General features: G+C 48.3%; 1 protein-coding gene across 1 annotated transcript; it reads right to left on the reverse strand.

The window, feature by feature from the left end:
- Positions 1-245: 245 nt before the first annotated feature.
- LOC135819584 (alpha-(1,3)-fucosyltransferase 11-like) lies at positions 246-10,297 on the reverse strand. Its single transcript, XM_065332818.1, has 6 exons — positions 9,697-10,297; positions 6,729-6,931; positions 5,657-5,879; positions 3,376-3,552; positions 2,094-2,305; positions 246-1,361 (listed from the first exon to the last, which is right to left on the reverse strand). Exons 1-6 carry the CDS (start codon positions 10,150-10,152, stop codon positions 1,061-1,063), a joined length of 1,572 nt encoding a protein of 523 aa, XP_065188890.1. The 5' UTR covers positions 10,153-10,297; the 3' UTR covers positions 246-1,060.
- Between the last annotated feature and the right edge of the window lie 2,731 nt (positions 10,298-13,028).

Consider the following 13,028-nt stretch of genomic DNA (forward strand, 5'->3'; position numbering starts at 1 on the left):
TGTGAACCCACCGCTCACGGGGTCGGATTTCAGTTCCCAGCACTGTACATGTGCCGAGAAGAACAAGGGCAAGAAAACCGTTTCTTAGTATTGTTCATTATGAGACGTGCCAGATGTGATGGGTAAAAGTATGCTTAGTAAAAAAAAGTCAAAAGTTCCATGCAGGCTCGGAGTCTAGCACCCCCCCCCCCCCCCCCCCCACACACACACACCCGTCCCTCTCTTTTGCGGCCACTCACTCGACATCAGTCTCAGTACAAGTTATATCCACAAAGATATTCTGCCGTTGTGCAGCACACACTTTAGCCTGATTAACCTAGTCCGAACAGATAATCATTGGGAAAGTTAAACACCTGGAACAAGATTATCTTCAACAATTTCAAGACCCTCTTTCACACGTATGGCAGACGCTTCCTCAACATAAATAAATAGTCTAGCGGATAGTGTAATAAATATCAATAGGGAATTCTCTGAATTCGTATGTATAGCACAGAAAGCTTGAACTGGTCTAATTTGAGTATGGCAAAAATTTACTGCTCAAAAGGAAAACGGTTCTACGAAAAGCACGAAAGTAAATCGAATAGCGACAAGAGGAACTCTAAGCCTTGTCATCAAGTGTGCCAGCGCATAGTGCGAGAATGGCAGAGCATGTTAGAGACGGTAGAGCTGAGTGAAACCATGTCAGCTGAGTGACGCGTCAACTAATGATGCGGAACTCAGAGCTGAGCGTCTCGACGGCACGCGTTGACCTATGCAGTGTATGCAACATGCCGGCATCATTGAATCTCTTAGGTAGAAACTGGCCGGCTGACCCGTAGCGGTGCTCCGGTATTGTCTCCTCGTATACCAGCATTTGAACGAGCGTGTGATGTAATGATCAGTGGACACGCCAGTTACAGACTGATGGCACCATGTTGGTAATTAATTCAAGCCAGAAGTGCTGGTATTGCTCGCCAGTGCCCCGGACGGGTCACACCAGAAGTACTATTCGGTTTTAACTCAACCAGTATCACCGCAGGGTTGGTAACGAGATCGGCAGCCGAGGGCATGGAGTTCTTCTCTAAGTCTTACCACTCAGCTTGTGTTCCTTTGTTCCCCGAGATGAGCGTACCCTGCCGGTGGGAGCGCACGACGAGTCAGGATGTAGCGTTCTCTCCTTTAGCTCCGCAACACCGGGCGACACAAGCATGCGGCGAGCCAGCTTACACCATCGTCGTCGATCGGCGAGCACTCCCCACGTTTGCCTGTACTCCTCTGTGACGGCACCCGGAGCAGAGGGTGTGTAACGGTGACGCAGGTGCTTGCGGTACAGCTGCTCGTCACCCGTCACTCGTTTCAGGTACGCAATCAGGTCCGGTGTGCTGCACAGACACACGGATAGTGACAGATACACACACATACACACACACACACACACACACACACACACACACACACTCACACACACACACATCATACACCTAGACCATAGTTCCCTTTCAACACACACACACACACACACACACACACGCACATTCACACACATACACACACACACACACACACATTTACACACACAAAAGTCTACACTTATCCTGGTCCTGGTATACACTGCAATGTAGATAAGCGTTTCTTGTTGCGCGAGGTGAAGACGAGAGAAGGCATGCGTGGTGATGGGATGCGTCGTGTCGCATTTTGAATGGCTTCAAGTGGTGTTAGAGGTATTGTATAAAGACAGAACTGTGTCTATTTCACGTAAACGTCAGATCATACAATCTCCAATATTGTACTGTACATGTACTGTGTACCTGTGTGTCAGGCAGGAACACTTGACATAGTAACATGTACGGAATGTGTCTGTGGATTGCGCGCTGAGTCCCTCGATGTCCCAGATGCATACAGTGCATGTAGTATCGGGCATAGTGATACATCGCTTATAGCAATGAATCGCTCACAATCAAAGCTTAACGCTAAACGCAATATGCCCAGACTGAATAGGGTGCATCGGTTTCTGACTGGACTGCAAATCGACCAAAACATGTAGAAATTCCGAATCGTTTTTGCCGACATGATAGAGAGCACTAGACGATTACACACACAGCACTCAATCCTACCTCGCAAACTGCTCCAAGTTGATGTAGGCCTGCGCGTTGGGCGTGAACTTGGTGTAGTTAGGCGTGTTGGAGTAGGACGTGACGACCGGAATGGCGCCGTGGTACAGCGTTCTCCACAGCTTCTCCGTGACGTAGTCCTTACACAGGGAGTTCTCCACGGCAAAGTACAGCTTGTACGTGCGCACAATCTTCAGCGAGCCTCCTTTAGATGCCTGCAAGCACAAACACAATGGAATGGGGAATATAGGAATAGGAAACGAGCAACACAACAATTGGCAACAATGGGAAAAGATGAACTAGATGCAGCTGAAAACTACAGTGCATAGCCCATGCCAAGGTCTAGGACCTATAATATGTGTGTGTGTGTGTGTGCGCACGTGTGTGTGTGTGTATGTGTGTGATGTGTATGTATGTATGTATGTATGTATGTATGTGTGTGTATGTGTATGTGTGCGTGTGTGTGCGCGCGTGCGTTCCCCGCCTGGTGGACAACACGCCTCCTTGTCTGCTCCTTATGGGGGCCACATAGCCAGTCATGGCAGTGGAAGAAGGGAGGAAGGAAGGCGTGTGTGCTTCATTCAGATCTTTTCCACGGTCGTCGCTATAGAGACTATGCGGATGATGTCATGGTGGGAATCATCAGAATCCCTTATGAACGCTATGTATCCAGCGAGAGTGAACGTGACGGTTGATTACAGCGGGAGTTGACACACTCACTTTAGCCAGTGCATCGCAATGCTGCGAATGCGAACGCATCTGAGCTGGCGATTCAATCGCATAACCTCTATAGGAGAAAATCAGCGGGCGTACGACATCCAGCCAGCAAATCTGCGCGGTGGTTCTCTCGTGTCGGGCATGGGGCAGGGTTAGTGATTGTGCACACGTGTGTGTGTGTGTGTGTGTATGTGTGTGTGTGTGTGTGTGTATGTGGGTGTGTGTGTGGGTGTATGTGTGTGTGTGTATGCGCGTGATTATCAGTTGCGCTCACTGAAATCCGACCCAAAGTGCAAAACCGGCGCCCTGGACCAGTTCCGATTACATCACTTTACTAGTGTATGTGTACATCTAGCCTTTTAAATTTATTAGAACCACTTCTGGGCATCCGTGACACTGTATGTTCAGGGCACTGAATATGCACTTCTGGTCGGATTTCACCGAGCACAACTGTAGGTCGAGAGCCAACTGCGTACGCCCGCATACGCATGCATGTGTGCACACAGTCAAGTAGCCATGTTTGTATGGGCGCATGTGGATTTTGGTCAATGTCAGTATCGAACTTTACCTGGTCACGAGGCAGTGCCTTGTTGTGTAGGCATGAGCCAAAGCTGTGCACATCCATGCCAGCAATGAGCTCTCTCAGCAGTCCACTCCGTCCACTTGGCGCACCACAGTTGGAGACTATTGCTGCCATCGCATTCTTTAGTTTATCTCCAAACTTCATTGGTGGAGGAGCTACCACCTACAGTTTAGGAGAGAAAAAGGATAGAACGGGAGAGATACACAGCGCGCACAAGAGAGAGAGAGAGAGAGAGAGAGAGAGAGAGAGAGAGAGAGATAGAGAGAGAGAGTGAGAGACGGAGAGAGAGAGCGGGAGAGAGAGAAAGAGAGAGAGAGAGAGAGAGAGAGAGAGAGAGAGAGAGAGAGCGCGGGAGAGAGAGCCAGATGGAGTGAGAGACACAGAGCGCGACACAGAAAGAGACACACAGAGACAGAGGGAGAGTATGTGTTTGTGCAGAAGAGAAACATACAGACAGATCGACAAACAATCAGAGAGTGTGTGTGTTTCGTGTGGTAGAGACAAAAACAGAGAAAGACAGAGATGCACATGAGATCGGATGTTGACTTTGAAGCCAGTGGTTTGAACAGAGGAGTTGAACAGGACACGAACGCTAGCTTAGTCCTCACCGAGAAACAGACAATGTATCAGATATATCCAAATACAAGAAAATTCACCAGAAGTATGCATATTTCGTGAATGGTACTGGTGAAACAAGTACTTGTTCTTGCTCATGGCCGCAGCTACCTCTACCTGCACAGATTTCACCACAGGCGCAGCGCTCAAAATCGGGAAAAAAGACATGACATCAAACACTCTTCTACCGTATTTCCCGGAGTATAAGCCGCACTCTGAACACAAAAAAATCATCCAAGAAATGGGGGGGGGGGGGGGGGGGTTTCATACTTGAGCGGGGCCTATTTTCGGGAAAATACGGTACTGTAAATATACCGAAGGACGTACCCAGAGTGCTGACAGTGCTCAACACCACAAAGGCAGAGCGTAATACACAACAGAACAACAAGGACAATCAAGGCTTGTTCGCTGTTACTTTAAGTTTCATGCTCACGCAACCATCAGGCAACATGAACCGCTTTGTTGTGGCTTTTGATGCGTGCAGCCATATTTGGCATGCAACTGTAGCTTATCTTGATGGTGCGGTTCTCTGCCCGCAAACGAAAAAACCGGAGAAGCTCTGCAACTGCCGAGACAAGCCGTCTTGTCCACTCAACGGTGAATGCCAAACGACGGAGCTGATATATGTGGCATCCATAACGTCAGGCCCCACCAAAAAGGAATACACCGGTATGTCGGCGCCACCATTCAAGTCACGCCATGCCAACCACATGACTACAACAAGATACGAGAAGTACTCCAGCTGCACTGAGTTCTCCAACTACATCTGGAAGCTGAAGAAATCCGACGCCCAATACGAAGTCGAATGGAGGATAAAAGATCGCGCCCGGGCATACTCCAACATCACAAAGCGGTGTTCCCTCTGTGCCAGAGAAAAGTATCACATCCTGAACACGCTAGGGTCACCGTCCAGCCTCAACAAGCGCTCCAAAATGGTGTCCAAGTGCCGACACGAGAACAAGTATCTCCTAAAAAACCATGGTGTCACCTAAACATGTCTCCACAGCCTCCTGCCCACACCATTCACGTTCACACACCTTGCTCATAACACCCTGCCCACACCAGCCATATACATTTACACTGCGCTATTATCACACTGCTAGCTCTACAGCCTCCTGCCTACAACATCCACACGCATTGTTCACCACCTCCTGCCCACACCAACCACACACTCTGCGCTAACACTGCACTGCTAGCCCCTGCCTTCAACAACCACACACTCTGCACACAGCCCCTGCCTAAAACACCACCGCTACCGCGCTAGCCCCCACAGTCTCACACAGCTTTTTATACCACTCTCTCCTGGCATATATACCGGCATGGTCGGCACCCGATCTTCATGTTGCCTGATGATTGCGTGAGCATGAAACTTAAAGTAGCAGCAAACAAGCCTTGATTGTCCTTGTTGTTCTGTTGTGTACTGTAAATATACAAATTTTCGGCAGCTATTTAATTTCGGCTATATTCGGCACCGACCCAAAACGCCTAAATTAAAACACCGATGAAATTTTTCGCAGCATCTGTCGCACTATACCATGCCCTCTACCCCACGCCGAAAATAAATCGCCGCCGAAATGTCAAAAATCGTGAAAAGCCGAAATTTTGCACCGCCGAAATTTTGTATATTTACAGTACATCTACAAGTACTGACCTCTTTCAGGTGTTTCTCGCCTATCGGTATGTAGGCAGCAAACACATCGCTGTCCAGGTGGTAGCTTCGTTTCAGATTGAAGCTGTTCATCACCCCCGCACTGCCTAGACCCGAGTGCATCGGGCTCTCCATTGTGAAGAACATCGACAGCTGTTTCTTGCGCTTGCTGCGCCCGTGGCTGTAGTGTGAGCCGGATTGCACGACGTCAGCCGTTTCATCGTACCTGTGGGGTGGGTGAACAGGCAGCGACAATGAAAACACATGCAGATGGATTTCAGGATTCAAATAGTGTGCACTGACTATGACCTATGCACACTAAGGGTGAGCTGGGGCAGCTCGACAGAGTGCGGTGGACAGTTTCGCTGTAACTTTAGGGTTGACTCTCAAGGCCATCATCCATCAGAATGCCCAGCGCATGAAACCGTCCGTCAAAGCGAAACAGCCTACTCCTGTGTTTCAATATTACCCAAGGTGCGTGGCTGGGGTGCGAGTTGTAAGGTGTCCGTGAGGACACTAAACATATGAGTGGCAACTTGACGTGTGGGTAGAGTAGAATATCAGTGATCGTTCAACAGTGCCCAAATCTGCACAAGGAGTGAGGTTCGCCGCTGTACGAGTGGTGATGAACACTATCCATTTCATGGGAACCCCTTGAAGATGTTTATCGAGATGTGGAATGCAATTCTACATCTCCAGATCAGCAGACAAAGCTTGGCCGGGTACGGTGCTCCAAGAACCAAATGCGCAAGTAGCCGTATGAAACTTTAGTCTTGAGAAATGGGCTCAATGCCATGCAGAAATAAGCATAAGAGCTGGCTTTACTATAAACGAGACAATCAAAGCACATGGGTGTCAGACATGATACGGCCACTACGACAAGAGCCGTACCACTCTTCGACACAGGTACCCCGTGAGTTTATAAAATACACGATTGGGAAACATTATAGCAGGGTTTACTCCACACGAGTTCATCGTACGTCAGCTGGCTGACCACACTGAAATGCCTTCCGATACCCACGGTGGGATAACCTGAGAACATCAAAGTCCGTGCTTGCCAGCCAGTCAAACTTACTTCATCGAGTCCGTCTTCTCCCACACAACGCACAGGTCCGGGCAGTACTGCAGAAACTCGCGCTCGCCGCGCACCGGGAACGACACCATGCCCGTGCCGGCGTACAGAAGCAGCAATGTGCGATTCTTGCTGCAGTGTCCCGACACGCGCTCCACCCGGTCCAGAGCACCTGTGTCGTGGTTGTTCTGAAACACTTCTTCTTGCTGACAAACGCGGAAGGCACAAGACACAAAGAGATTCGCAGGGGTTAGCAGATCTATGCACAAACATGGGAAAGACTGAAACCAAACGAATGCAGAGGTTTCAGCGTTCAGGGATCGACCCGGAAGGAGCTGTTGAGCATGGTATTACGTGTAGTTTTATGCTATGTTACTAGTAACGTGAAATCCCGCCAGAGCGCCCCATCTCTCCCATGCCCCTTCCTGACGTATAGTCAGGGAAGTGATACTGATTGTATCATGGTATGAAAGTGTGATATACTGCACTGCACACGCGTGCTCGACCCAGTTGGAAATGTACACGCCAGTTCGCACCCTATTGACCAGAGATCGCACAAAACCCTGGGTGTCGACGGGGGTGGTACGACTCCCCGCTCTTCACCTCTGGCCGGTGTAGGAGACACACACATAGTTGTTGTACGGTGAGTACTTGTTAATGTACTACTGATTGCGGCAAGTGTGACTAGCTCATCCGCTACTCCCCACCTGGACCTACTACTGTACCGGACATGACGATGGACCGGGGCCGGCGCCCTCAGCGCGTACAGAACGCTGCGTGCAGTGCACAAGTCATGTTGATCCGATGCGACCAGCACGCTGCAGCGCATAAATGCATGTGTGTGCCGCTTATCCACGGCTGCATGGCCAGCGCCCTGGGGCCGCTAGACGTGCGACCGGATTTCCATGTCCACGACAGTAGAAGGGTCGCGGAAGTAGGGGTGCTCTGGTGGGATTCTACGGTATAATTAGTTGCGGTGACAGGCTTTTAGGTAACGCTGCATTAAATCAACATTGATGATGCTGAGTGTCTTCTGATCTACTTGAGATAAAGTAAAACCTTTACCTAAAGACCACCGTGACTAGCGACCAGCCTGGTACAACAGACCACCGTGACTAGCGACCAGCCTGGTACAACAGACCACCGTGACTAGCGACCAGCCTGGTACAACAGACCACCGTGACTAGCGACCAGCCTGGTACAACAGACCACCGTGACTAGCGACCAGCCTGGTACAACAGACCACCGTGACTAGCGACCAGCCCGGTACAACAGACCACCGTGACTAGCGACCAGCCCAGTACAACAGACCACCTTGACTAGCGACCAGCCCGGTACAACAGACCACCATGACTAGCGACCAGCCCGGTACAACAGACCACCATGACTAGCGACCAGCCTGGTACAACAGACCACCGTGACTAGCGACCAGCCCAGTACAACAGACCACCGTGACTAGCGACCAGCCCGGTACAACAGACCACCGTGACTAGCGACCAGCCCGGTACAACAGACCACCGTGACTAGCGACCAGCCTGGTACAACAGACCACCGTGGTGACTAGCGACCAGCCTGGTACAACAGACCACCATGACTAGCGACCAGCCCGGTACAACAGACCACTTCGCCAGGCTCGGACAGTCCCACACTCATATTATGGTAGTGCGATGCAAACCTATCTACTGTAAATCATGAATATGTAACGAACAAGTAAATCTAACGAGTTAACGAGCAAAGATTTATCGTTATTTTAAAATTCGTTAGCAAAAGTCGTATGGTTTGGGCCTCGCACGATTGAAATCGATCATTTCACATTATGGTATGCAGCGCGTGTTCAACGGATCGTAACTCAGTCAATTCTCAATGGAATTCAATAATCAAAAGATCTAGATGATAGCAGAGACGCTCAGCAGTCGGCTTAAACAATTCCGAAGTCTCTCAGATGATTTTTGACGAAGCCGCAGGAGATCGTTAATATGAACATTTTACTCTCTTATGCTGGATAAATTTCATTTTCTTTATTCTCCTGACATCGAGGTATACTTTGATGGACAACAATGAATGTTCTTGATGAGCATTCCTAGTATTATTGCATCTGTCTGAGAAAATCGTTAACTTTTCAAACCGTTAACCTTCGAAAATCAGAAAATCGTTAACTTTGCGGGTCGTTAAAATAATATGATTTACAGTAACTAAGGACCCACCTGCCACTAAAGACCGCTTTCTCTGGACCCAAAGGGGTGGTCGCAGGTATTACTGTACTACTAGTATTCGTCAAATACGTAGTATACGAACTGCCATTGAGCTGTTGGATAGCCGGCGGGCCAGATGACTGACCGAGTGCTGGTAAGTGACATGCAACTGCAGTTCCTAGAGATATCTCAAAATACCGAAAGGCGACCGATAGCACTGTCGGTCCTCACTCTTATTTTTGCCTTGTCATTCAATTTACGTTCAGTTCTTGACTTCTAAATTAATTCAGAATATTCTTACTTTCCCCCCCCCCCCCCCCCCCCCCCGCCCCGTGCAGCATTGAGGGAAGCCCAGACCACTGGTCGAAGGAGTCCGGTGTACATCACCAGCACGGATACCTTCTGCGCTCTATGTCATTAGGTGTGCGTGATTTGTCTGTGCTTTTTTGTCTCTTCCCCTCCCCTCTTTATCGACTGGGGCTTGTGCATTAAATTTCCGTAAAATAATATGCACATAATTATCTTGATCAGTTGGACGTGCACGATCTTGCACAATAACAACTGGGAGCACTCAGATATTTTAGGGCATGATGATGAGATTCAGTGCAATTCTAACGGATAAGGAATGCCCCAGTGTTCATCATTAGATATCTCAATTTACCATGAGCCAAATAATTACTGGTCGAAACAAAAAATATTTCTTATGATACTAGTAACATTACATGCAGTAAACAGCAGTTGGCTTGAACATTCCAGATGAATGGAACTTATTGACTAACCATTTCGTCTCGGAGCTGCCGAACATCATGCTCAGGCCCATGCCTCCTCACTTCTCTGCTAGCGCTCGTTGACTTTCGTGCAACTTGCGAAATCGCGGCTGGATCACCTGCAATGCCAACTAAGGAGTTTGAAACCTTCGAGCTGGGTTCTCTAAGCCCATGGCGTGAATTCGTGGAAGAGCTCGCAGGCAAACGGGTTTCGCCAGTCCTAGCGCGACTGGCAACCCGCTTCACTAGCGGGCGAGTTTCGTTGAGAAAGCTGAGCGGAGAATCCAACAGCACCAATGCTGCTACAGTCCCACAGAAAATCAGTAAAATCACTGCTCGACGTCTGCCGTCAGCACGCGACACTACTAGAACGAAGCAGTTATCTGCAATGCAGCTACATGCCGCACCACACGCCGAAATTGTGGCGGAGAGGACGAAGATGAGTGCGTTAAAAACAGCTCTCATCATTCATCCCAAAGGTCAGTACTCCACACTCCAAAATGACTTCTCCATGAAGGCAAACAGATCAGCATTCGAAATTCTTCTTTGAAAAACAAATCTTTCAGTTTTATTTACATGATTGTACTGTTTGTAGACCTCATGCTCATAGTCCACTGCACTCAGAGTCAGACTCTGTAAACTGCTTGCAACGACACCATGACACCGTCTTGACGCATCTACAACAATGACAATGTGTTTTTGTACTGCTAGTGCGTAGTGGTGACGCACTCACTCTGAGTTTGTACGATGATGCCCTAATGTCATGATGGTCACGTGCCTGCTTTTTTCAGGTGGTTCGTCAATCGTCACCTGTTTCCGCGTATTGCCGGGCCTCGTACTTGCCTAGGCGATCCGGGGCTTTGTCAATGAGTGCCGTCTGCGCCTCTACGGTCACTGTGACATGTGGAGAATCCAACACTGTGGAACAGCACCAATGCTACAGTACAGTCCCACCGAAAATCAGTAAAATCACTGCTCGACGTGTGCCGTCAGCACACGACACCACTAGAACGAAGCAGTAACCAGGTACATGTAACTAATAGTAGTAGTACATGTAGTAGTAATACTTATCTGCAATGCAGCTACATGTACATGTACATGCACATTGTACATGCCGCACCACACGCCAAGAGTCAAGACGGCGAGAGGACGAAGATGAGTGCGTTAAAAACATCTCTTATCATTCATCGCAAAGGTCAGTACTAGGCACCAGCGGATTATGCCGGCAGAAAAATTGGCAGAATTCGGTACTTTTTCTGCTAAGTTTCATGCATGTTTGATATGTGGATAAAGACATGTACAGTCAACTTCGCTTATAACGACACTCGGCGGGGCATCAAAAAGGTGTCCTTATTCGCGAAGTGTCGTTATACCCGAAGTCTCATTATATGTATTACAGTGGGATGGGACTTTGCTCTGGGCATGAAAATTCTGTCGTTATTCGCGAATTGTCGTTATATCCGCAGTCGTTATTAGCGAAGTTGACTGTAGCAGAATTCGAGGAATTGGCCGCCATAAGGTTTGTATGGTTCTGCCAATTTCACTGCTTTTCGAGCAGAATCTGCCACCTTTTCGAGCATAATCAGTCAGTACTCCACAATCCAAAATGACTTTTCCATGAAGTCAAACAGATCAGCATTCATGAATCTTCTTTGAAGAACAAACTCTTTCAGTTTACACGTGTTCGCCTACAATAGAGAGGATGCACGTTATTTCCGACGCGACGCGTAATTTCACGTCAAATTTGGCGTAAAACTCCAAGTTTTGACGTGAACTGCAGGTCACTCGCGTTGTTTTTCGACGCTCGAGCCAAATAACGCGAGCTGAACTTTCGCGTCACGTCGGAAATAACGTGCATCTTAACCTCTCTAAGTGTAACAACAACTTTTACTTTGTAGTCAACGGCAGGAGTGGCAGCGGAGGAACCTCACACGGGGGGCGGGCAGTGCAGTGAATGCCCTACGGGAGTCTGGGAGTCGCGTCGTCTGGCCTTCCGTTTCTCTCACCTCGTCGTCACCATGGTCAAGTCACTATGGGACCGTTACTTCAATCTATCATTCTGCATGTACATGTATGTGTGGCAACGTTAGCATGGTTAGTGTGAACTTCTAATACTTGTACAGTTGAACATCGATTATCCGACCACCTCTGGGCAGACAACTGTCAGGCGGTGTTCAGATAAGGCAAATGTTCCGGATAAGAAAAAACTGTCACTCACACACTTTCAGTGGTTATTACTAGCCGCACGACCTTTTTACTTTTTACTTTTCAAAATTTTCGTATTTTTTGAATGGCTCACTACATGCACAGTGCGTACTCTACGGCACGTGCGCCCCAAAAAACTGTTACGGATAATCGAATGGTCGGATAGTCGATGTGCGGATAATCGATGTTCAACTGTAATAGATTTTCTGCTTCACGCGCTTGTCTAGCGCCATCTGCAGCACTGTGCGTTTCGTCATCATGGTCATCACCGTTAGAACATGGGTATGCCACTTTTCTATGTATAAAGTGCGCAATTGCGCCACTTTACCCTATAAATATACTCATTCCTTTACCTATTATTCATTCGTCATCTACATGTACCTACAGTGAGGAGCTCTTGATGAGCGAAAACGCGGGCTGGAGTATAGGAAACATCTACCAAAGAACGAACCTCATCGCTATCTAGTGGTGTTGTGAATTGCGGGCCAAGAGAGAAGCGTGGAGAGGTGGACGTTTTAAAAGATGTTATGATGTACATGTACATGAATGTGTTTGTTGGCGTACTTCAAGCAGAAAACCAGCATGGCCTGCAGTAGCATTGTGGAACATGCACCAAAGTTGCAACAGCTTTCTCAGTAGTACCCAGTAGTAGCCTTGGCGGATGATGCTCCAAAATTGGGAGATTCTGATCTGATCGGACAGCAGCAAAAATGGCAGAACCATACAAACCTTATCGGGTAGAAACTAACCTTGAAAACTGCTCCATTCCTTTATCCACATACATGTACATGTACACTGTACCAAACATGCATGCAACATACCAGATAAAGTACATATCCGCAAAGGGCTATCGCTAGTGCCTCTGTAAAATAATTGAATGCCACAGCCTCTCCAATCATGCCACTGCTGACTACATCTTAGGGACCGGCAGATTCTGCTTGAAAAGGTGGCAGATTCTGCTCGGAAAGCAGTGGAATTGGCAGAACCATACAAACCTTATGGCGGGCAATTCCTCGAATTCTGCTCCATTTTTTTATCCACATACCAAACATGCATGAAACTTACCAGAAAAAGTACCGAATTCTGCCAATTTTCTGCCGGCAGAATCCGCCGGACCCTACTACATCTACACCACTATG

Source organism: Sycon ciliatum, chromosome 6 (assembly GCF_964019385.1).
Source record: "Sycon ciliatum chromosome 6, ocSycCili1.1, whole genome shotgun sequence".
Taxonomy (NCBI): Eukaryota; Metazoa; Porifera; class Calcarea; order Leucosolenida; family Sycettidae; genus Sycon; species Sycon ciliatum.

What these genes read in the sequence shown, in the direction of transcription:
- LOC135819584 (XM_065332818.1), bottom strand. Translation starts at nt 10,152, where the DNA reads ATGATGAGAGCTGTTTTTAACGCACTCATCTTCGTCCTCTCCGCCACA. An exon ending in GCGAGAAACACCTGAAAGAG is followed by an intron (nt 3,553 to 5,656) that starts GTCAGTACTTGT and finishes CCTAAACTGTAG; the next exon opens with GTGGTAGCTCCTCCACCAAT. An exon ending in AACTTGGAGCAGTTTGCGAG is followed by an intron (nt 1,362 to 2,093) that starts GTAGGATTGAGT and finishes GTGTCTGTGCAG; the next exon opens with CACACCGGACCTGATTGCGT.